The sequence below is a fragment of the Ranitomeya imitator genome, chromosome 2 (assembly GCF_032444005.1).
Source record: "Ranitomeya imitator isolate aRanImi1 chromosome 2, aRanImi1.pri, whole genome shotgun sequence".
Taxonomy (NCBI): domain Eukaryota; kingdom Metazoa; phylum Chordata; class Amphibia; order Anura; family Dendrobatidae; genus Ranitomeya; species Ranitomeya imitator.
In genome coordinates this window covers 294,031,666-294,057,986 of record NC_091283.1, presented here as the reverse complement: position 1 = coordinate 294,057,986, position 26,321 = coordinate 294,031,666, and the positions used below count along the sequence as shown (strand labels likewise).

The following is a 26,321-nucleotide window of genomic DNA, read 5'->3' as shown; positions in this document are numbered from 1 at the left end:
GTTTAAAAAAAATAACAATTTCTTACTTTTTTTTTAAGTAAGAGCACGGTGAGGATAGAAAGGAATGCAATATTGAATTGTGTGGATAAAACAAATCTTATTTAATGTTTATTCAAAAAGTGATTACAAAAATGAAGAAAAGTAAGTTCATAGCACCCAAAAATAAGTATTAGATTATAAAAGAGAAAACAAGCATTCAGTGGTTCTTACATATGGTCTTGAAGTTGATGTGGTCCGGTTTGGAGATTTTTAAAGTATGAGAGATCTCCTGAACAAGAGTTAAGCTTATATACTATTTTGACCCATAGACTTACCATGGTTTCTATTTTTCCTGTCTCATAACAACATAAGATGATCTGCCGCTATGTTCATAGCCTCTACCGTATTAGAACAACACTAGCAACTTGCGGAAAATAAATATTAGTTTTTTGTACATTACCTCATTTTGAAATGCTTAAGCATATAGCCTGTGACCTTTAAGAACCATTTACTATCTCCAAATAGCCATATATTGACAGTTCTGACAAAAGCCCTATAGTTCTGACAAACAGAGAACAGACGTATCGGCCAAAATCGTCAGAATAACTCAGTCCCTCAATATACAGAGTATCTATTTGCTAGTTAGAACCTGCATATGTTAAGTAATCTATATATTTTTTTATTACTGAAATACTAATATTTTACAGTGGCTTACCCTCCTTCTGGAGTGTGTCAATGACTGCCTTCTAGACATCTGTCCAGTCAGCAGTCTTCCTGATGATTGTGGAGCCTACTGAAACAGACTAAGGGACCTTTTTTAAACGTTTAAGAAGCCACTGCAGGTGTTTTTATTCTAATTTACTGACATAATGACATTTGGGTTTTCATTGGCTGTAGGATATAGTCATCAACAGAAATAAACGCTTGAGATAGATCACTCTGTAATGACTCTAATATAAGAGTTTCATTTTTTGCATTGAAGAACTGAAATAAATTAATTTTTTGATAATATTCTAATTTAGTTAGAAGCACTTGTATGTGACTATGTAAAAATAATTAAGAACTTAAAAAAGCTTCTCCCCTGTGTGAATTCTTTGGTGGCTAGAAAGAGATGGTTTCGTCACAAAACATTTCCCACATTCTGAAAATGAAAAAGGCTTCTCCCCTGTGTGGGTTTTATGGTGGCAAACAAGATTCGCTTTCCTGTGAAAACATTTCCCACATTCTGAACATGAAAACGGCTTCTCTCCTGTGTGGGTTTTCTGGTGGCTAACAAGATTCGCTATGTGGTTAAAACATTTCCCACATTCTGAACAGGAAAAAGGCTTCTCCCCTGTGTGGGTTTTATGGTGGCTAACAAGATTCGATTTCTGGTTAAAACATTTCCCACATTCTGAACAGGAAAAAGGCTTCTCCCCTGTGTGGGTTTTATGGTGGCTAACAAGATTCGCTTTCCTGGTAAAACATTTCCCACATTCTGAACAGGAAAAAGGCTTCTCCCCTGTGTGGGTTTTCTGGTGGCTATCAAGATTCGATTTCTGGTTAAAACATTTCCCACATTCTGAACAGGAAAAAGGCTTCTCCCCTGTGTGCGTTTTCTGGTGGCTAACAAGACTCGTTTTCTGGTTAAAACATTTCCCACATTCTGAACAGGAAAAAGGCTTCTCCCCTGTGTGGGTTTTCTGGTGGCTAACAAGACTCGATTTCTGGTTAAAACATTTCCCACATTCTGAACAGGAAAAAGGCTTCTCCCCTGTGTGGGTTTTCTGGTGGCTATCAAGATTCGCTTTCCTGTTAAAACATTTCCCACATTCTGAACAAGAAAAAGGCTTCTCCCCTGTGTGGGTTTTCTGGTGGCTAACAAGATTCGCTATGTGGTTAAAACATTTCCCACATTCTGAACAGGAAAAAGGCTTCTCCCCTGTGTGGGTTTTCTGGTGGCTAACAAGATTCGATTTCTGGTGAAAACATTTCCCACATTCAGAACAGGAAAAAGGCTTCTCCCCTGTGTGGGTTTTATGGTGGCTAACAAGATTCGCTTTCCTGGTAAAACATTTCCCACATTCTGAACAGGAAAATGGCTTCTCCCCTGTGTGGGTTTTCTGGTGGCTAACAAGATTCGCTATGTGGTTAAAACATTTCCCACATTCTGAACAGGAAAAAGGCTTCTCCCCTGTATGGGTTTTCTGGTGGCTAACAAGATTCGCTATGTGGTTAAAACATTTCCCACATTCTGAACAGGAAAAAGGCTTCTCCCCTGTGTGGGTTTTATGGTGTCTAACAAGATTTGCTTTGTGGTTAAAACATTTCCCACATTCTGAACAGGAAAAAGGCTTCTCCCCTGTATGGGTTTTCTGGTGGCTAACAAGATTCGCTATGTGGTTAAAACATTTCCCACATTCTGAACAGGAAAAAGGCTTCTCCCCTGTGTGGGTTTTATGGTGTCTAACAAAATTTGCTTTGTGGTTAAAACATTTCCCACATTCTGAACAGGAAAAAGGCTTTTCCCCTGTGTGAGATCTATGATGTCTGACAAGAAATGATTTAGCTAGAAAACATTTCCCACATTCTGAACAGGAAAAGGGCTTCTCCCCTGTGTGGGTTTTCTGGTGGCTAACAAGATTTGCTTTGTGGTTAAAACATTTCCCACATTCTGAACAGGAAAAAGGCTTCTCCCCTGTGTGAGATCTATGATGTCTGACAAGAAATGATTTAGCTAGAAAACATTTCCCACATTCTGAACAGGAAAAAGGCTTCTCCCCTGTGTGAGATCTATGATGTCTGATAAGACCTGATTTATCTAGAAAACATTTCCCACATTCTGAACAGGAAAAAGGCTTCTCTCCAGTGTGAGTTCTTTGGTGGGCAACAAGATGCGCTTTTCGAATAAAACATTTCCCACATTCTGAACAGGAAAAAGGCTTCTCTCCTGTGTGTGTTCTTTGGTGACTGACAAAATCTGATTTCTGGCTAAAACATCTCCCACACTTGGAACAAGAAAATCTATTGTCTGCTTTGTGAAGTTTTTGTTGCTTGGGAAATGACTTTTCTAGGGAAAAACTATTTCCATATTCTGAAAATGAAAATGTCTTCATTGCTTTAGGAGCAGTTCGATTTTTAATGCTTATTTTGTGACTTTGATTTTCATTAGTACTAGGTAATGAATCAGAAGACAGGACCTGTTCCAAATGATCAGATGACAGATCTTTGCTGTGAAGGGATGATGGTATATTTGGAGTAATGGCATTCTCTTCAATTGTATCCCGTGGGATCTCAATATTATCTGATTTAAACATTGAAGATGTCAGCTGTCCTGCTGATCTCCTGGTACGGTCATCTGCCAAGAATAAAACCAATTATTATTTTAGAATACAATAGCCTTGAATTCTATATTTTTGAACATTTCTACTTAAACGGTCTGTAAAAATGGCAAGTTATGCAAAATTATTGAATTATTCACCAAGACAATGACAGTTTTCAGTTTACTAGACTGTGCTCAAAACCACATTAAGCATCCCTACTTTTGGCATTACTATAGTGAGAAGAAACCACTTATTTTACGGCATGTGTATCTACTGGAGCACAATCTGGGCAGTATGTGTTGGGTAATAACTTGGGATATTTGCAATTTTCACTTTCCAACATCCACAGCGCGTGCTAATATCTGGAAACTGCAGTGCAGTCAAAATAGTCACTATTCCCATAGAGTAATTTATTCAGGGTTATAAATTACAAAATGGAGTCACTTTATAGGGATTTCATCTGATCTGGTTTTCTGCAATTTTGTCATATTAGGGATTCTGCAAATGGTGTGCCCCATCTCCTCTGGGATCTGCTCCTGCAACGTCTGCTTTGGACACCAGACGCGGCTTACTAATTCTGCAGGCGATGCTGGTAACAGAGGTGGGGTTGGAACCAGAAGCTCTTGGCGGTGCAGGCTCTTCCCAGCCACTAAGATTAGGGTGCCTGGCATCTGTAGTACCATCCAGTCTGGCCGTATGGGTATGTGTGCTGTCAGCTGCAGTAATCTGCTCCCTGTTTTAGCCAATTGGAAAGCACCACACCTTTTTAATCAGATAAATTTGTATTAACCATAACAAGATTTACAACAGATCACATGTTCATACTCATTTTATGTTTTACAGTAAATTAACCCCCCGATGGAGACCATATCAGGAGCAAACAATAATTCATCCATAGTTGACAATATCAGAGTTCCAGTTTACCATAAGTTGTACTCTATAATACTACATACTGGTATAACTAATCTTATCCAATCACGGCTGCCATAATTTATGGAAGAAATCCAGCTCGTCTCTCCTGGTGTAAATACTTTTCTCAAGTTGAATTATGTGGTTCGTTTGAGCAATGAATTCACGTCTGGACGGAGACTCCTTTCTAACCCAATATTTTGCAATCAGTTTCCTTGCAGCAAACAATAATCTTGTAATTACAATTTTAGTCGTATTGTCAGTTAATATTTCCTCCACATACCTTAATATACATATCAACGGATCCCTAGGGATAACGTACCCATACACCACTCCAATGAAGGTCAACACTACAGTCCAATAGGAGAAAATGTGGGACAATGCCAAAGCATATGCAATATGTCTGTCTGAGATTGAGAACACCTTGGGCAATCAGAATTGGACATCGAAAGCACCCCACCTTACTAAAGCTTGAAGCATATTGCCGGAATCTGCCAGATACAGCCTTGATCTCCTCTAGGTCGGTCCTCTGTGCTCAGCTCCCGGCTTGTGTATTTGTTTCCTGTTGTGACCCCGGCCTGTTTACTAACTACTCCTCTTGGTTCTGACACAGTTATCTGTCTATTCTTCTTCCTATCTTACTCCACAGAACAGTAGGTAACACTGTGCTTCAAGCCTAGGGGTCTCTGTGTATGTCAAAATCCATGTAGAGGGGTTAAAGAAGTTAAAGGGTAATGGGCAAAACTGTGACTATAGACAATAACATCTACTGAAATGATCAAGCTGAACAATCATCCCCAGAAAAAAAAAAATGAGTAGTGGTGAAACTTCTCTGGAGTAATTGGAGTATGGGACTCGGTGGCTCTAAGCAATATAAACTATTGTGAGGACCAATATTTTCTGTCAGATAAATGTCAATATTAGAAATTTAAGAATTTAGAACTTTTTATAATAGTGCAGAGTTGAGGGATCTTAAATTTAGATCTTAGGCATTTGGTAACTGAAACCTTTTTCTAAACACTACCAGGGAGCTACAGACTCAGATAAGAGAGGCAGGCCGATCCCACCACATTCAAACTATCATGCAGAATGAACACGTATCAAAAAAAAAAGTTACATCCTCAACAACAACATATGTATGAGGGGAGAACTCCAACACTAAACCGGAGTTGCACTCATTTATGGTGGACTACTGGAGCTACTATGAGTCCTGACCAGAAGAGTAGAGAAAGTATTAGCGCCCCATTTCAGGAGAGATTACTGCACAATCCAAATTAACGTATATAATCGAGTATAAGCCAACCCGAGTATAAGCCGAGACCCCTAATTTTGTCACAAAAAACTGGGAAAACTTAATGACTCGAGTATAAGGCTAGGGTGGAAAATGCAGCAGCTACCGGTAAATGTCAAAAATAAAAATAGATACCAATAAAAGAAAAATTAATTGAGACATCAGTAGGTTAAGTGTTTTTGAATATCCATATTGAATCAGGAGCCCCATATAATGCTCCATACAGTTCATGATGGGCCCCATAAGATGCTCCATACAAAATACTCCCCATATAATGCTGCACCAATGCTGATTATGGCCCCATAAGATGCTCCATACAAAATACGCCCCATATAATGCTGCACCAATGCTGATCATGGCCCCATAAGATGCTCCATACAAAATACGCCCCATATAATGCTGCACCAATGCTGATTATGGCCCCATAAGATGCTCCATACAGACATTTGCACATTTGCCCCATATAATGCTCCACAAATGCTGATTATGGCCCTATAAGATGCTCCATACACTCATTTGCCCCATATAATGCTCCATAAATGATGATTACGGCCCCATAAGATGCTCCATACAGTCATTTGCCCCATGTAATGGTCCATAAATGCTGATTATGGTTCCATAAGATGCTCCATACAGTCATTTGCCCCATATGCTGTTGCTGCTATAAAAAAAATAATAATTACATACTCACCTCTAGTCGCTCAGGCCCCCGGCACTTACTATATTCACCTGCTCCGCGTTCCACCGCTGCCAGCCGCCGCTATGTTCCCCGCCCACTGCACTGACTGCTCAGGCAGAAGACAGCGCGCACTAATCGCGTCACCGCGCCCTCTGACCTGAGCATCAGTGCAGTGGACAGGGAACGTAGCGGCAGCTGGCTACGGTGGAACAGGGAGCAGGTGAATATCGCGCACTGCTTATACTCACCTGCTCCTGGCGCCGTCCCTGCACGTCTATTCCCCGGCGCCGGCAGCTTCTTCCTGTAGTGAGCGGTCACATGGTACTGCTCATTACAGTAATGAATATGCGGCTCCACCCCTATGGGAGTGGAGTCGGGTCCATATTCATTACTGTAATGAGCGGTACCATGTGACCGCTCACTACAGGAAGAAGCTGCCGGAGCCGGGGCGACCAGGGACACCGTGCCAGGAGCAGGTGAGTATGCTTAGACAGCTGCCACTCCACCTCCCCTGCCGACCCCTGGGTATGACTCGAGTATAAGCCGAGAGGGGCAATTTCAGCCTAAAAAAATTGGTTTAAATTCTCGGCTTATACTCGAGTATATATGGTATTTAGGATTGAAATCATAATGTATTTTATGACATGGAGTGAATCCATGAAACCAGGGCTCGAGCCATGCCAACACATAGTAACATAGTTAGTAAGGCCGAAAAAAGACATTTGTCCATCCAGTTCAGCCTATATTCCATCATAATAAATCCCCAGATCTACGTCCTTCTACAGAACCTAAAAATTGTATGATACAATATTGTTCTGCTCCAGGAAGACATACAGGCCTCTCTTGAACCTCTCGACTGAGTTCGCCATCACCACCTCCTCAGGCAAGCAATTCCAGATTCTCACTGCCCTAACAGTAAAGAATCCTCTTCTATGTTGGTGGAAAAACCTTCTCTCCTCCAGACGCAAAGAATGCCCCCTTGTGCCCGTCACCTTCCTTGGTATAAACAGATCCTCAGCGAGATATTTGTATTGTCCCCTTATATACTTATACATGGTTATTAGATCGCCCCTCAGTCGTCTTTTTTCTAGACTAAATAATCCTAATTTCGCTAATCTATCTGGGTATTGTAGTTCTCCCATCCCCTTAATTAATTTTGTTGCCCTCCTTTGTACTCTCTCTAGTTCCATTATATCCTTCCTGAGCACCGGTGCCCAAAACTGGACACAGTACTCCATGTGCGGTCTAACTAGGGATTTGTACAGAGGCAGTATAATGCTCTCATCATGTGTATCCAGACCTCTTTTAATGCACCCCATGATCCTGTTTGCCTTGGCAGCTGCTGCCTGGCACTGGCTGCTCCAGGTAAGTTTATCATTAACTAGGATCCCCAAGTCCTTCTCCCTGTCAGATTTACCCAGTGGTTTCCCGTTCAGTGTGTAATGGTGATATTGATTCCTTCTTCCCATGTGTATAACCTTACATTTATCATTGTTAAACCTCATCTGCCACCTTTCAGCCCAAGTTTCCAACTTATCCAGATCCATCTATAGCAGAATACTATCTTCTCTTGTATTAACTGCTTTACATAGTTTTGTATCATCTGCAAATATCGATATTTTACTGTGTAAACCTTCTACTAGATCATTAATGAATATGTTGAAGAGAACAGGTCCCAATACCGACCCCTGCGGTACCCCACTGATCACAGCGACCCAGTTAGAGACTATACCATTTATAACCACCCTCTGCTTTCTATCACTAAGCCAGTTACTAACCCATTTACACACATTTTCCCCCAGACCAAGCATTCTCATTTTGTGTACGGTATCAAACGCTTTGGAAAAATCAAGATATACCACGTCCAATGACTCACCGTGGTCCAGCCTATAGCTTACCTCTTCACAAAAACTGATTAGATTGGTTTGACAGGAGCGATTTCTCATAAGCCCATGCTGATATGGAGTTAAACAGTTATTCTCATTGAGATAATCCAGAATAACATCCCTCAGAAACCTGTTATGAACAGGTGATTCAGAACCACAATGGACCTAGTGGTTAAGAGCACACAAAGTGACCTGATAGTTACTAACATAGGACGAGCTCTGAGACGTGGGAACTCTGCTGACCGCAATCCCTAATCCTATCATACCACACTAGAGGTAGCCGTGGATTGCGCCTAACGCTCCCTATGCAACTCGGCACAGCCTGAGAAACTAGCTAGCCCTGAAGATAGAAAAATAAGCCTACCTTGCCTCAGAGAAATTCCCCAAAGGAAAAGGCAGCCCCCCACATATAATGACTGTGAGTTAAGATGAAAATACAAACACAGAGATGAAATAGATTTTAGCAAAGTGAGGCCCGACTTACTCAACAGACCGAGGATAGGAAAGATAGCTTTGCGGTCAGCACAAAAACCTACAAACAACCACGCAGAGGGGGCAAAAAGACCCTCCGCACCGACTAACGGTACGGAGGTGCTCCCTCTGCGTCTCAGAGCTTCCAGCAAGCAAGAAAAACCAATATAGCAAGCTGGACAGAAAATATAGCAAACAAAAGTAACACAAGCAAAACTTAGCTTATGCAGGGCAGACAGGCCACAAGAACGATCCAGGAGAAAGCAAGACCAATACTGGAACATTGACTGGAGGCCAGGATCAAAGAACTAGGTGGAGTTAAATAGAGCAGCACCTAACGACTTAACCTCGTCACCTGAGGAAGGAAACTCAGAAGCCGCAGCCCCACTCACATCCACCAGAGGAAGCTCATAGACAGAACCAGCCGAAGTACCACTCATGACCACAGGAGGGAGCTTGACCACAGAATTCACAACAGTACCCCCCCTTGAGGAGGGGTCACCGAACCCTCACCAGAGCCCCCAGGCCGACCAGGATGAGCCAAATGAAAGGCACGAACCAGATCGGCAGCATGAACATCAGAGGCAAAGACCCGAATTATCTTCCTGACCATAACCCTTCCACTTAACCAGGTACTGGAGTTTCCGTCTCGAAATACGAGAATCCAAAATCTTCTCCACTATATACTCCAACTCCCCCTCAACCAAAACCGGGGCAGGAGGATCAACGGATGGAACCACAGGTGCCACGTATCTCCGCAACAATGACCTATGGAATACGTTATGGATGGAAAAAGAAGCTGGAAGGGTCAAACGAAAAGACACAGGATTAAGAACCTCAGAAATCCTATACGGACCAATGAAACGAGGCTTAAACTTAGGAGAGGAAACTTTCATTGGAATCTAACGAGATGACAACCAAACCAAATCCCCAAGATGAAGTCGGGGACCCACACAGCACCTGCCGTTAGCGAAACGTTGAGCCTTCTCCTAAGACAATGTCAAATTGTCCACCACATGAGTCCAAATCTGCTGCAACCTATCCACCACAGTATCCACACCAGGACAGTCAGAAGACTCAACCTGCCCTGAAGAGAAACGAGGATGGAAACCAGAATTGCAGAAAAACGGCGAAACCAAAGTAGCCGAGCTGGCCCGATTATTAAGGGCGAACTCAGCCAAAGGCAAAAAGGACACCCAATCATCCTGATCGGCAGAAACAAAACATCTCAGATATGTTTCCAAGGTCTGATTGGTTCGTTCAGTCTGGCCATTTGTCTGAGGATGGATAGCCGAGGAAAAAGACAAATCAATGCCCATCCTAGCACAAAAGGCTCGCCAAAACCTCGAAACAAACTGGCAACCTCTGTCAGAAACGATGTTCTCCGGAATGCCATGTAAACGAACCACATGCTGGAAGAACAATGGCACCAAATCAGAGGAGGAAGGCAATTTAGACAAGGGTACCAAATGGACCATCTTAGAGAAGCGATCACAAACAACCCAAATGACCGACATTTTTTGAGAGACGGGGAGATCCGAAATAAAATCCATAGAGATATGTGTCCAGGGCCTCTTCGGGACTGGCAAGGGCAAAAGCAACCCACTGGCACGAGAACAGCAGGGCTTAGCCCGAGCACAAATCCCACAGGACTGCACAAACGAACGCACATCCGGCGACAGAGACGGCCACCAAAAGGATCTAGCCACCAAATCTCTGGTACCAAAGATTCCAGGATGACCAGCCAACACCGAACAATGAACCTCAGAGATAACTCTACTCGTCCATTTATCAGGGACAAACAGTTTCTCCGCTGGGCAACGGTCAGGTCTATTAGCCTGAAATTTTTGCAGCACTCGCCGCAAATCAGGGGAGATGGCAGACAAAATTACCCCCTCTTTGAGAATACCCGCCGGCTCAGACAAACCCGGAGAGTCGGGCACAAAACTCCTAGACAGGGCATCCGCCTTCACATTTTTAGAGCCCGGAAGGTACGAAACCACAAGGTCAAAATGGGAGAAAAACAGCGACCAACGAGCCTGTCTAGGATTCAACCGTTTGGCAGACTCGAGATAAGTCAAGTTCTTGTGATCAGTCAAGACCACCACGCGATGCTTAGCTCCTTCAAGCGAATGACGCCACTCCTCGAATGCCCACTTCATGGCCAGCAACTCTCGATTGCCAACATCATAATTACGCTCAGCAGGCGAAAACTTCCTGGAAAAGAAGGCGCATGGTTTCATCACCGAGCCATCAGAACTTCTTTGCGACAAAACAGCCCCTGCTCCAATCTCAGAAGCATCAACCTCGACCTGGAACGGGAGCGAAACATCTGGTTGGCACAACACAGGGGCAGAAGAAAAACGATGCTTCAACTCTTGAAAAGCTTCCACAGCAGCAGAAGACCAATTGACCACATCAGCACCCTTCTTGGTTAACTCAGTCAACGGTTTAGCAATACTAGAAAAATTATTGATGAAGCGACGATAAAAATTAGCAAAGCCCAGGAACTTTTGCAGACTCTTCAGAGATGTCTGCTGAGTCCAATTATAAATGGCCTGAACTTTAACAGGGTCCATCTTGATAGCAGAAGGGGAAAAAAATGAACCCCAAAAATGAAACCTTCTGAACACCAAAGAGACACTTTGACCCCTTCACAAACAAAGAATTCGCACGCAGAACCTGGAACACCATTCTGACCTGCTTCACGTGAGACTCCCAATCATCCGAGAAGACCAAAATATCATCCAAGTATACAATCAGGAATTTATCCAGGTACTCTCGGAAGATGTCATGCATAAAGGACTGCAACACTGATGGAGCATTTGAAAGCCCGAATGGCATAACCAGGTACTCAAAATGGCCCTCGGGCGTATTAAATGCTGTTTTCCATTCATCGCCCTGTTTAATACGCACAAGATTATACGCACCACGAAGATCTATCTTGGTGAACCAACTAGCCCCCTTAATCCGAGCAAACAAATCAGACAGCAGCAGCAAGGGGTACTGAAATTTGACCGTGATTTTATTTAGAAGGCGGTAATCAATACAAGGTCTCAGCGAACCATCCTTCTTGGCCACAAAAAAGAACCCTGCTCCCAATGGCGACGACGACGGGCGAATATGACCCTTCTCCAAGGATTCTTTTACGTAACTCCGTATAGCGGCGTGCTCAGGCACAGACAAATTAAACAGTCGACCTTTAGGAAACTTACTACCAGGAATCAAATCGATAGCACAATCACAATCCCTATGCGGAGGTAGGGCACTGGACTTGGGCTCATCAAATACATCCCGGTAATCCGACAAGAACTCTGGGACCTCAGAAGGGGTGGATGATGAAATAGACAGAAAAGGAACATCACCATGTACCCCCTGACAACCCCAGCTGGATACAGACATTGATTTCCAATCCAATACTGGGTTATGGACTTGTAGCCATGGCAACCCCAACACGACCACATCATGCAGATTATGCAACACCAAAAGCGAATATCCTCCTGATGCGCAGGAGCCATGCACATGGTCAGCTGGGTCCAGTACTGAGGCTTATTCTTGGCCAAAGGCGTAGCATCAATTCCTCTCAATGGAATAGGATACTGCAAGGGCTCCAAGAAAAACCCACAACGCTTAGCATACTCCAAGTCCATCAAATTCAGGGCAGCGCCTGAATCCACAAATGCCATGACAGAATAGGATGACAAAGAGCAGATCAAAGTAACGGACAAAAGAAATTTCGACTGTACCATACCAATGGTGGCAGACCTAGCGAACCGCTTAGTGCGCTTAGGACAATCGGAGATAGCATGAGTGGAATCACCACTGTAAAAACACAGCCCATTCTGACGTCTGTGTTCTTGCCGTTCAGCTCTGGTCAAAGTCCTATCGCACTGCATAGGCTCAGGTCCATGCTCAGATAATACCGCCAAATGGTGCAGTTTTACGCTCACGCAAGCGTCGACCGATCTGAATGGCCAAAGACATAGACTCATTCAGACCAGCAGGCATAGGAAATCCCACCATGACATCCTTAAGGGCTTCAGAGAGACCTTTTCTGAAAATTGCTGCCAGCGCACATTCATTCCATTGAGTGAGTACAGACCACTTCCTAAACTTCTGACAATATATCTCTACCTCATCCTGACCCTGAGACAGAGCCAGCAATTTTTTCTCTGCCTGATCCACTGAATTAGGTTCATCATACAGTAATCCGAGCGCCAGAAAAAACGCATCAATATTACATAATGCAGGATCTCCTGGCGCAAGGGAAAATTCCCAGTCTTGAGGGTCGCCACGTAATAAAGAAATAATGATCTTAACTTGTTGAACTGGGTCACCAGAGGAGCGGGGTTTCAAAGCCAGAAACAGTTTACAATTATTCTTAAAACTCAGAAACTTAGCTCTATCTCCAGAAAACAAATCAGGAATAGGAATTCTTGGCTCTAACATAGAATTCTGAACCACAAAGTCTTGAATATTTTGTACTCTTGCAGTGAGATGATCCATACAAGAAGAGAGACCTTTAATGTCCATCACTACACCTGTGTCCTGAACCACCCAAATGTCTAGGGGAAAAGAAAGACAAAACACAGTACAGAGAAAAAAAAATGGTCTCAGAACTTCTCTTTTCCCTCTATTGAGAAGCATTAGTACTTTGGGCCTCCAGTACTGTTATGAACAGGTGATTCAGAACCACAATGGACCTAGTGGTTAAGAGCACACAAAGTGACCTGATAGTTACTAACATAGGACGAGCTCTGAGACGTGGGAACTCTGCTGACCGCAATCCCTAATCCTATCATACCACACTAGAGGTAGCCGTGGATTGCGCCTAACGCTCCCTATGCAACTCGGCACAGCCTGAGAAACTAGCTAGCCCTGAAGATAGAAAAATAAGCCTACCTTGCCTCAGAGAAATTCCCCAAAGGCAAAGGCAGCCCCCCACATATAATGACTGTGAGTTAAGATGAAAATACAAACACAGAGATGAAATAGATTTTAGCAAAGTGAGGCCCGACTTACTGAACAGACCGAGGATAGGAAAGATAGCTTTGCGGTCAGCACAAAAACCTACAAACAACCACGCAGAGGGGGCAAAAAGACCCTCCGCACCGACTAACGGTACGGAGGTGCTCCCTCTGCGTCTCAGAGCTTCCAGCAAGCAAGAAAAACCAATATAGCAAGCTGGACAGAAAATATAGCAAACAAAAGTAACACAAGCAAAACTTAGCTTATGCAGGGCAGACAGGCCACAAGAACGATCCAGGAGAAAGCAAGACCAATACTGGAACATTGACTGGAGGCCAGGATCAAAGCACTAGGTGGAGTTAAATAGAGCAGCACCTAACGACTTAACCTCGTCACCTGAGGAAGGAAACTCAGAAGCCGCAGCCCCACTCACATCCACCAGAGGAAGCTCATAGACAGAACCAGCCGAAGTACCACTCATAACCACAGGAGGGAGCTTGACCACAGAATTCACAACAGAAACCCTTCAAATATTTTACCAACAATAGAGGTTACTTACTGGCCTATAATTTCCAGGTTCACTTTTAGAGCCCTTTTTGAATATTGGCACCACATTTGCTATGCGCCAGTCCTGCGGAACAGACCCCGTCGCTATAGAGTCCCTAAAAATAAGAAATAATGGTATATCTATTACATTACTTAGTTCTCTTAGTACTCGTGGGTGTATGCCATCCGGACCCGGAGATTTATCTATTTTAATCTTATTTAGCCGGTTTCGCACCTCTTCTTGGGTTAGATTCGTGACCCTTAATAAAGGGTTTTCATTGTTTCTTGGGATTTCACCTAGCATTTCATTTTCCACCGTGAATACAGTGGAGAAGAAGGTGTTTAATATGTTAGCTTTTTCCTCGTCATCTACAACCATTCTTTCCTCACTATTTTTTAAGGGGCCTACATTTTCAGTTTTTATTCTTTTACTATTGATATAGTTGAAGAACAGTTTGGGATTAGTTTTACTCTCCTTAGCAATGTGCTTCTCTGTTTCCTTTTTGGCAGCTTTAATTAGTTTTTTAGCTAAAGTATTTTTCTCCCTATAGTTTTTTAGAGCTTCAATGGTGCCATCCTGCTTTAGTAGTGCAAATGCTTTCTTTTTACTGTTAATTGCCTGTCTTACTACTTTGTTTAGCCACATTGGGTTTTTCCTATTTCTAGTCCTTTTATTCCCACAAGGTATAAACTGCTCACAGTGCCTATTTAGGATGTTCTTAAACATTTTCCATTTATTATCTGTATTCTTATTTCTGAGGATATTGTCCCAGTCTACCAGATTAAGGGCATCTCTAAGCTGGTCAAACTTTGCCTTCCTAAAGTTCAGTGTTTTTGTGACTCCCTGACAAGTCCCCCTAGTGAAAGACAGGTGAAACTGTACAATATTGTGGTCGCTATTTCCTAGATGCCCAACCACCTGCAGATTTGTTATTCTGTTAGGTCTATTAGATAGTATTAGGTCTAAAAGTGCTGCTCCTCTGGTTGGATTCTGCACCAATTGTGAAAGATAATTTTTCTTGGTTATTAGCAGAAACCTGTTGCCTTTATGGGTTTCACAGGTTTCTGTTTCCCAGTTAATATCCGGGTAGTTAAAGTCCCCCATAACCAGGACCTCATTATGGGTTGCAGCTTCATCTATCACATCTATTCACATCTCCTGCAGGCGTGAATAAATGTACATTGGGTACAGAAAGTATTTAGACACCTTTACATTTTTCACTCTTTGTTTCATTGCAACTATTTTGTAAATTCAAAAAAGTTCATTTTTCTCATTAATGTACACTCTGCACCCCATCTCGACTGAAAACAAAACAGAAATGTAGAAATTTTTGCAAATTTAATATAAAAGAAAAACTGAAATATCACATGGTCATAAGTATTCAGACCCTTTGCTCAGACACTCACATTTAAGTCACATGCTGTCCATTTCCTTGTGATCCTCCTTGAGATGGTTCTACGCCTTCATTGGAGGCCATCTGTGTTTAATTAACCCCCGAAGCCTTTTTCAGTTTTGCTTTTTCATTGTTCACTCCCCTTCTTCTCAGAGACATAACTTTTTTATTTTTCCATTGTCACGTATCCCTACTCCGTGGTGTCACTTATTCGTCACGTGCCTGCTTTCACACGTGACTTGGGGTTGTGCCTGCAAGGGTTAATCTATCTCCCCACTCTCAGTCCAGCATTCAACCTCTGTCCTATGCTGTAATGGGAGCATAAATCACACACTGACTCAGGCCACACACCCGCTCATACGCGCTGCCACCACTCATCGAATACACAGGCGATGAGTCCTGGAACTAATAATACTAATAAAAATATGTCTATCACTCATAAGGCCCACACATCTTTTGGCTATGGATTCTTTTAGAACATTCAAGGTTCAACTAGGTTAAAGTTTTATACTTTAATAGCAAAAAGTTCAATGCTTACAATAAAAAAAAGGTATAAAAATATGATAATAACAAGACATACAACTTATGCAAACAATGTCAAAATAAACAGGAGAAAACTTACAGAAATTATCTAACTGGTAGTTGCTTTCTGCTCCCTGAGGGAAGGAAGAAGGTAAATTGGATCACATCAGCTTCTCAGGCTGCCCCCATCATGTGAACACAATTCTCTGTCTGCAGCCTAAATTTATAACTTTGGTCTGAGGTCAGGTTTCTAGACCGGCCTCCAAGGTTAATATCATAATTGCGGTCTGTTTGATTGGGCACGGCCGCTCTACTAATGAATATATTATTTTCCTCTGGAGACACGTGTGAAATGGTTCCCAGGGATAGCTTACCTCAGGCCGCAATTACCACCTCTCTTCCAAGACCTAGAAGGTGCCAAATGTGGCTTTTCTTTTCGGCCCTAGCTAGACCTCCTGGTGAGATCTGGAGACATAATTTCTACTATTCCCAAGGAAGTACCTATCAACACCTAGGTGCGACTTGCCTTCAGGACAGATGTTACATTATCACTAGTCACACATATAACCCTAGACATATGTCCCTACACACATATATATATATATATATATATATATATATATATATATATATATATATATATATATATATATATATATATATATATATATATATATATAAATATATATTACACACACACATATTTCACCACATCCATCAATATGGCCATGTGAGGACTTGTTTTAGTGGGACGGGTTGTACTTTTGAATTGATTTTACAATGTGTACTAGAAAACGGGAAAAAATTCCAAGTGCGGTGAAATTTAAAAAATAAAAGTGCAATCTCACACTTGTTATTTGTTTGGCTTTTTTGCTACGTTCACTAAATGCTGAAACTGACCTGCCATTATGATTCTCCAGGTCATTACGAGTTCATAGACACCAAACATGTCTAGGTTCTTTTTTATCTATATGGTGAAAAAAAAAAAAAAAACTTTGTTAAAAAATAAAATTTGCGCCCGGTACCCGCAGCGTCTCCTTTTTCGTGATCTCTGGTTGGGTGAGGGCTTATTTTTTGCGCGCTTTTTAATGATACCATGTTGGTGCAGATACGTTCTTTTGATCAGCCATTATTGCATTTTAATGCAATGTCGCGGCGACCAAAAAAATATAATTCTGGCGTTTTGACTTTTTTTTCTCGCTATGTGGTTTAGCAATCAGATTAATCCTTTTTTTTATTGATAGATCAGGCGATTCTGAACGCAGCAGCGCCAAATATGTGTATGTTTGATTTTATTTTTATTGTTTTATTTTGAATGGGCGAAAGGGGGGTGATTTGAATTTTTATATTTTTTATTTTTATATTTTTTTAACCCCTATCTGACCTTGGACGGGATAGTACGTCCAAGGTCAGATCCCTTGCTTTGATGCAGGGCTCCGCGGTGAGCCCGCATCAAAGCCGGGACATGTCAGCTGTTTTGAACAGCTGACATGTGCCCGTAATAGGCGCGGGCAGAATCGCGATCTGCCCGCACCTATTAACTAGTTAAATGCCGCTGTCAAACGCAGACAGCAGCATTTAACTACCGCTTCCGGCCGGGCGGCCGGAAATGACGTCATCGCCGACCCCCGTCACATGATCGGGGGTCGGCGATGCGTCTCCATTGTAACCCTAGAGGTCCTTGAGACCTCTATGGTTACTGATCGCCGGTGGCTGTGAGCGCCACCCTGTGGTCGGCGCTCACAGCACACCTGCATTTCTGCTACATAGCAGAGGCGATCGTGCTGTGCCTGCTTCTAGCCTCCCATGGAGGCTATTGAAGCATGGCAAAAGTAAAAAAAAAAAAAAAGTTGAAAAAAATAAAAAAAATATAAAAGTTTAAATCACCCCCCTTTCGCCCCAATCAAAATAAATCAATAAAAAAAATATCAAATCTACACATATTTGGTATCGCCGCGCTCAGAATCGCCCGATCTATCAATTAAAAAAAAGCATTAACCTGATCGCTAAACAGCGTAGCGGGAAAAAAATTCGAAACACCAGAATTAGGTTTTTTTGGTCGCCGCGACATTGCATTAAAATGCAATAACGGGCGATCAAAAGAACGTATCTGCACCGAAATGCTATAATTAAAAACGTCATCTCGGCACGCAAAAAATAAGCCCTCAACCGACCCCAGATCACGAAAAATGGAGACGCTACGAGTATCGGAAAATGGCGCAATTTTTTTTTTTTTTTTAGCAAAGTTTGGAATTTTTTTCACCACTTAGATAAAAAATAACCTAGTCATGTTAGGTGTCTACGAACTCGTACTGACCTGGAGAATCATAATGTCAAGTCAGTTTTAGCATTTAGTGAACCTAGCAAAAAAGCCAAACAAAAAACAAGTGTGGGACTGCACTTTTTTTGCAATTTCACCGCACTTGGAATTTTTTTCCGTTTTCTAGTACACGACATGCTAAAACCAATGATGCCATTCAAAAGTACAACTCGTCCCGCAAAAAATAAGCCCTCACATGGCCAAATTGACGGAAAAATAAAAAAGTTATGGCTCTGGGAAGGAGGGGAGTGAAAAACGAACACGGAAAAACAAAAAAATCCCACGGTCATGAAGGGGTTAAAACTTTTTTTTGTTATACTTTTGGCATGCTTCAATATTCTCCATAGGAGACTAGAAGCTGCCACAACCCGATCGGCTCTGTTACATAGAGGTGATGTTCAGATCATCTCTATGTAGCTGATTTACTCATTTGCTATGAGCGCCGACCACTGGATGGCGCTCACAGGAAGCTGTCACTGATAACCATAGAGGTTTCCAGGAGACCTCAGATTGTCATGCCAACACACCGGTGACCCGCGATCACCTGACAAGTTGTCACCGGTGTGCGTATTTCCTTCGCGATTGCCAGTAGCGAAATTTAAATGCAGCTTCAGAGTTTGACAGCGGCATTTAACTGGTTAATAGCCGTGGGTGGATCTCGATTCCACCTGTTGCTATTGTGGGCATATGTCAGCTGTTCAAAACAGCTGACATGTCCCCGCAAAGATGTGGGCTCACCGCTGGAGCCAACATCAAAGGGAGGAAGTCTGACATCGGTGTACTATTACGCCCGATGTCAGTAAGGGGTCAAACTGATAGGAATTGATTTGGAAAGGCACACACCTGTCTATATAAGACCTCATGGCTCACAGTGCATGTCAGACCAAATGAGAATCATGAGGTCAAAGGAACTGGTCAAGGAGCGCAGAGACAGAATTGTGGCAAGGCATAGATCTGGCCAAGGATACAAAAGAATTTCTGCAGTACTCAAGATTCCTAAGAGCACAGTGGCCTCCATAATCTTTAAATGGAAGAAATTTGGGACCATCACAAGACTTCCTAGACCTGGCCGTCCGCCAAATTGTGCAATCGTGGGAGAAGAACCTTGGTGAGAGAGGTAAAGAAGAACCCCAAGATCAGTGTGGCTGAGCTCCACAGATGTAGTAGGCAGATGGGAAAAAGTCAATTATCACTGCAGCCCTCCACCAGTCGGGCCTTTATGGCAGAGTGGCCCGGAAGCCTCTCCTCAGTGCAAGACATATGAAAGCCCGCATAGAGTTTGCAAAAAAAAAAAAAAAAACACATGAAGGACTCCCAGACTATGAGAAATAAGATTCTCTGGTCTGATGAGACAAAGATGGACCTGTTTTAGTGATAATTCTAAGCGATATGTGTGGAGAAAACCAGGCACTGCTCATCACCTGCCCAATACAATCCCAGCAGTGAAAGATGATGGTGGCAGCATCATGTTATAAGGGTGCTTTTCAGCTGCAGGGACAGAACGACTGGTTGTCATTGAAGGAAACATGAATGCGGCCAAGTACAGAGATATCCTGCATGAAAACCACTTTCAGAGTACTCTGGACCTCAGACTTGGCCGAAGGTTCACCTTCCAACAAGACAATGACCCTAAGCATACAGCTAAAATAACAAAGGAGTGGCTTCAGAACAACTCTGTGACCATTCTTGACCGGCCCAGCCAGAGCCCTGACCTAAACCCAATTGAGCATCTCTGGAGAGACCTGAAAATGGCGTCCACCAACGTTCACCATCCAACCTGACGGAACTGGAGAGGATCTGCAAGGAAGAATAGCAGAGGATCCCCAAATCCAGGTGTGAAAAACTTGTTGCATCATTCCCAAGAAGACTCATGGCTGTACTAGCTCAAAAGGTGCTTCTACTCAATACTGGGCAAAGGGTCTGAATACTTATGACCATGTGATATTTCAGTTTTTCTTTTTTAATAAATTTGCAAAAATTACTACATTTTTGTTTTTTTTCAGTCAAGATGGGGTGCAGAGTGTACATTAATGAGAAAAAAAAATGAACTTTTTTGAATTTACCAAATGGCTGCAATGAAACAGAGTGAAAAATTTAAAGGGGTCTGAATACTTTCTGTACCTACTGTACATTTATTCCCGCCTGCAGGAGATGTGGTGGCTCTAGCCCTGGTTTCATGGATTCACTCCACATCATAAATTACATTATGTTTTCAATCCTAAGAAATTCAGATTGTGCAGTAATCTCTCCTGAAATGGGGGCGCTAATACTTTCTCTACGCTACTTTCCGTACCCAGTGTATATTACAGCCATGCACAACTTAGAGATATATCACGGCACAGGTGTACTAATTATTATGCAGTTCATCACAATCCTGTCTGAAGTTAGTCGGTTTTATAAGAAACTGTAAAATCAAGATAAAAGGAAACTCTGCTGTTATTGTACAGAAATTCACACTTGGCCTCACTGCACATTTAATGTTGTCGATCATAAAAGTGAAGTTTGGCCAGAAAGACTGGACCTGGTCTTGTAGGGACCATATGATCACATTCAGCAGCACAGAAGGGAGAGAAGGAAGATTTATCCAATATCAGGGATCTAAAATCGACCCAAGCGATCCATAATAGGATGAACAGCTATAGACATAATATTAGGAAAGGTGTAATCTGTCTGTTTAGGCATTTTGCTTTAGAATATAAACGAGATCCCACCAGATTAAGACTCAATATATTAGAACAAATATCAGAACGTGTGTCTAATAGGTCCCAGAGACTTGTGAATAGGGAATCCTATTGGATTTTTAAACTATCCACACTTAAACCGGAGAATTTTCCATGTACATGTATTTTTCTTTATATGTATTTTATTGTGCATCCAATTTGCATTTTACATCTATTTGTATTGTTTTGTATACAAAGAAAGGTTTCTATACAAAACACTGCACCATAGGCGCGGTTTAATTAATTAATTAAGCAATTGGATCAGTGACACCGTTCTGGAGGATATAAAACATCCACAATGTATCATCTGTATATGCCCGAGGAAGGAGCTGGTGCACATCCGAAATGGGTAGAATATTAACCCCTTAGCGACCGCCGATACGCCTTTTAACCCCTTAGCGACCGCCGATACGCCTTTTAACGGTGGCCGCTAAGGGTACTTAAACCACAGCGCCGTTAATTAACGGCGCTGTGGAAAAAGTAAATAGTGCCCCCCAGAGTCTGATTTTCTCCGGGGTCTCAGCTGCCGGGGGTAGCCGAGACCCCAGAGAACATGATTCGGGGTTTTTTTTACCGACCCCGCATTTGCGATCGCCGGTAATTAACCGTTTACCGGCGATCGCAAAAAAAACGCAATCTCTTTAATTTCTCTGTCCTCCGATGTGATCGCACATCAGAGGACAGAGAAGGGGGTTCCAGATAGCCCCCCGATACTCACCTATCTCCCCCGAGGCTCCTCGTGTCTCCCGGTGGGCGCCGCCATCTTCAAAATGGCGGGCGCATGCGCAGTGCGCCCGCCGGCCGGCCCCGGGAGAATCTTTGGGGTCTCGGCTGCCGGGGGTAGCCGAGACCCCAAAGAACATGATCGGGGTCGGATTTACCGACCCCTGTTTTGCGATCGCCAGTAATTAACTGTTTACCGGCGACCGCAAAAAAAAAAAAAATTCAAAGTGTAGTTCTCTGTCCTCTGATGTGATCGCACATCAGAGGACAGAGAAATAGGGGGATTCGGGGACCCTGCCATACTTACCGGTGTCCCTGGGTCCTCCTGCTGCTCCTCCTGGCCGCCGGCAAAAGAAAATGGCGGGCGGATGCGCAGTGCGCCCGCCATCTGTCTCCATCTGCCGGCCGGCAGGAGAAGAGCAGTTGGGGCTAAAATTAGGGTTAGGGCTAGGGTTATGGCTAGGGTTAGGGCTAGGGTTAGGGCTAAATTTAAGGTTAGGGTTGGGGCTAAATTCAGGGTTAGGGTTCTTTCACACTTACGTCGGTACGGGGCCGTCGCAATGCGTCGGCCCGACATACCGACGCACGTTGTGAAAATTGTGCACAATGTGGGCAGCGGATGTAGTTTTTCAATGCATCCGCTGCCCAATCTATGTCCTGGGGAGGAGGGGGCGGAGTTACAGCCACGCATGTGCGGTCAGAAATGGCGGACGCGACGTACAAAAAAACGTTACATTGAACGTTTTTTGTGCCGACGGTCCGCCAAAACACAACTGATCCGGAAGATCCGTTTTTTGTCCAAAACGACGGATTGCGACGGATGCCAAACGACGCAAGTGTGAAAGTAGCCTTAGGGCTAGGGTTAGGGTTGGGGCCGTTGTGAATTCTGTGGCAGAGCTCCCTCCTGTGGTCACGAGTGGTACTTCGGCTGATTCTCTCTGTAAGCTTCCGTTGGTGGAGGGAAGTGGTACTGCGGCTTCTGAGTTTCCTCCCTCAGGTGATGTGGTGAGGTCGTTAGGTGCTGCTCTACTTAACTCCACCTAGTGCTTTGATCCTGGCTTCCTGTCAATGTTCCAGTATTGGACTTGTTTTCCTCCTGGATCGTTCCTGTGGCCTGCTGCTCTGCATAGCTAAGTTTTCCTTTGCTATTTTGTTTGCTTTTCTTCTGTCCAGCTTATCTATTTGTTTGCTGGAAGCTCTGGGACGCAGAGGGTGTACCTCCGTGCCGTTAGTTCGATACGGAGGGTCTTTTTGCCCCCTTTGCGTGGTTTTTGTAGGGTTTTGTGTTGACCGCAAAGTTACCTTTCCTATCCTCGCTCTGTTCAGAAAGTCGGGCCTCACTTTGCTAAATCTATTTCATCTCTACGTTTGTCTTTTCATCTTACTCACAGTCATATGTGGGGGGCTGCCTTTTCCTTTGGGGTATTTCTCTGAGGCAAGGTAGGCTTATTTTCTATCTTCAGGCTAGCTAGTTTCTCAGGCTGTGCTGAGTTGCATAGGTAGCGTTAGGCGCAATCCACGGCTGCCTCTAGTGTTGTTGGATAGGATTAGGGATTGCGGTCAACAAAGTTCCCACGTCTCAGAGCTCGTTCTATGTTTTTGGATTATTGTCAGATCACTGTATGTGCTCTGACCTCTATGTTCACTGTGGTACTGAGTTGCCTAATCATAACATGGGGCTAAAGTTAGGGCTAGGGTTGGGGCTAAAGTTAGGGATAGATTTGGGGTTAGGGTTTGTATTAGAGTTGGTATTAGGGTTAGGGTTGGCATTAGGGTTACGCTTGGGATTAGGGTTAGGTTTGAGGTTAGGGTTGAGATTAGGGGTGTGTTGGCTTTAGGGTTTTGATTAGGGTTATGGTTAGGGTTGACATTAGGGTTGTTTTGGGGTAAGGGTTGTGATTATCGTTATTAGGGATTGTGATTAGGGTTAGTGATTAGGATTATGGATCGGGTTGGGATTAGGGTTAGGGGTGTGTTGGGGTTAAGGTTGGAGCTAGAATTGGGGGGTTTCCACTGTTTAGTTACATCAGGGGGTCTCCAAACACGACAGCCAATTTGGCGCTCAAAAAGTCAAATGGTGCTCCCTCCCTTCTGAGCTCTGCCGTGCGCCCAAACAGTGGGTTACCCCCACATATGGGGCATCAGCGTACTCGGGATAAATTGGACAACTTTTGGGGTCCAATTTCTCCTGTTACCCTTGTGAAAATAAAAACTTGGGGGCTAAAAAATATTTTTTGTGGAAAAAAAATATTTTTTTATTTTCATGACTCTGCATTCTAAACTTCTGTGAAGCACTTGGGCATTCAAAGTTCTCACCACACATCTAGATAAGTTCCTTGGGGGATCTAGTTTCCAAAATGGGGTCACTTGTGGGGGGTTACTACTGTTTAGGTACATCAGGGGCTCTGCAAACGCAACATAACGCCCACAGACCACTCTATCAAAGTCTGCATTCCAAAACGGCGCTCCTTCCCTTCCGAGCTCTGCCGTGCGCCCAAAGAGTGGTTTACCCCCACATATGGGGCATCAGCATACTCGGGATAAATTGGACAACAACTCTTGGGGTCCAATTTCTCCTGTTACCCTTGTGAAAATAAAAACTTGGGGGCTACAAAATCTTTTTTGTGGAAAAAAAAATATTTTTTTATTTTCACGACTCTGCATTCTAAACTTCTGTGAAGCACTTGGGCATTCAAAGTTCTCACCACACATCTAGATAAGTTCCATGGGGGGTCTAGTTTCCAAAATGGTGTCACTTGTGGGGGGTTTCCACTGTTTAGGCACATCAGGGGCTCTCCAAACGCGACATGGCGTCCGATCTCAATTCCAGACAATTCTACATTGAAAAAGTAAAACGGCACTCCTTCTCTTCCAAGCTCTGCGGTGCGCCCAAACATTGGTTTACCCCCACATATTGGGTATCGACGTACTCAGGAGAAATTGCACTACAACTTTAGTGGTCTAATTTCTCCTGTTACCCTTGTGAAAATAAAAATTTGGGGGCAAAAAGATCATTTTTGTGTAAACAAATGCGATTTTTTATTTTCACGGCTCAACGTTATAAACTTCTGTGAAGCTCTTGGGGATTCAAAGTGCTCACCACACATCTAGATAAGTTCCTTAAGGGGTCTAGTTTCCAAAATGGTGTCACTTGTGGGGAGTTTCCACTGTTTAGGCACATCAGGGGCTCTCTAAACGTGACATGGCGTCCGATCTCAATTCCAGCCAATTCTGCATTGAAAAAGTCAAACGGCGCTCCTTCACTTGCAAGTTCTGCGGTGCGCCCAAACAGTCGTTTACCCCCACATATGGGGTATTGGCATATTCAGGAGAAATTGCATAACAAAATTTATGGTTAAATTTCTGTTTTTACACTTGTGAAAATAAAAAAAATTGGTTCTGAATTAAAATGTTTGCAAAAAAAAAGTTAAATGTTCATTTTTTCCTTCCACATTGTTTCAGTTCCTGTGAAGCACGTAAAGGGTTAATAAACTTCTTGAATGTGGTTTTGAGAACCTTGAGGGGTGTAGTTTTTAGAATGGTGTCACACTTCGTTATTTTCTATCATATAGACCCCTCAAAATGACTTCAAATGTGATGTGGTCCCTAAAAAAAAAAAAGGTGTTGTAAAAATGAGAAATTGCTGGTCAACTTTTAACCCTTATAACTCCCTAACAAAAAAAAAATTTGTTTCCAAAATTGTCCTGATGTAAAGTAGACATGTGGGAAATGTTATTTATTAACTATTTTTTGTGACATCTCTCTCTGATTTAAGGGCATAAAAATACAAAGTTTGAAAATTGCAAAATTTTAAAATTTTTTGCCATATTTCTGTTTTTTTCATAAATAATTGCAAGTAATATCGAAGAAATGTTACCACTAACATGAAGTACAATATGTCACGAAAAAACAGTGTCAGAATCAGCGGGATCCGTTGAAGCGTTCCAGAGTTATAACCTCATAAAGTGACAGTGGTCAGAATTGCAAAAATTGGCTCGGTCATTAAGTACCAAATTGGCTCTGTCACTAAGGGGTTAAAATGAAGTTTGTTGTTTTTTTACGTTCATTTGTTTTGATGCCCAACTTTTTGGCTTTTCAAAGCTCTGATTTTTTCCTTCTTCCCACATCAGGGATTTTGGAAGCCAACAACATCATTACCCTCCATTTTCTCTAAAAGGCTCACGATAATATTTTTTTAACTTGTCAGCACATTCTACATACGCTGTTATATGGCTTTGTAGTTTACAGATCTGGGCAGGTAGCGGTCAGAGTCTTCTAATCCCAGGAGGTAGGTGGATCCTCCAGGTTGTAAGTTCTATAGAAAAGGGCTTTCAATGCCCAAAGTCACTTGGACAGTTTTGGGTGGAGAAGAATGTTGTGGTCTAGAGGCAAAATGGTGATCACACGATTGTGATATGGCCGGACTACACCACCGATAAAGCAGCCGCAGCCGGTGACTGAGAAGAATCTGTGACTTCTCTGCATTTAGTGGTCACTACTCACCTGGGTAGTCATATGTAGGAATCTCCTTACACCGCTCATCACCCGTCACATATGTCTCTGTAGTATTAATATGGGTCAGATCTTCACCCTGAAACGAATATTGTAAAA

General features: G+C 43.0%; 1 protein-coding gene across 2 annotated transcripts in view; it reads right to left on the bottom strand.

Annotated features, from left to right (window-relative positions):
• Positions 1-77: 77 nt before the first annotated feature.
• Positions 78-26,321, bottom strand: part of LOC138663281 (zinc finger protein 585A-like) — a 56,010-nt gene continuing 29,766 nt past the window's right edge. For both annotated transcript variants that reach the window (XM_069749456.1, XM_069749457.1), the window contains exons 6-7: positions 26,214-26,301; positions 78-3,316 (exon numbers count right to left, since the gene is read on the bottom strand). In XM_069749456.1, the coding sequence (XP_069605557.1) occupies positions 1,044-3,316; positions 26,214-26,301 (2,361 nt within the window). In that variant the 3' untranslated portion in view covers positions 78-1,043. The remainder of the gene's footprint in view (positions 3,317-26,213; positions 26,302-26,321) is intronic.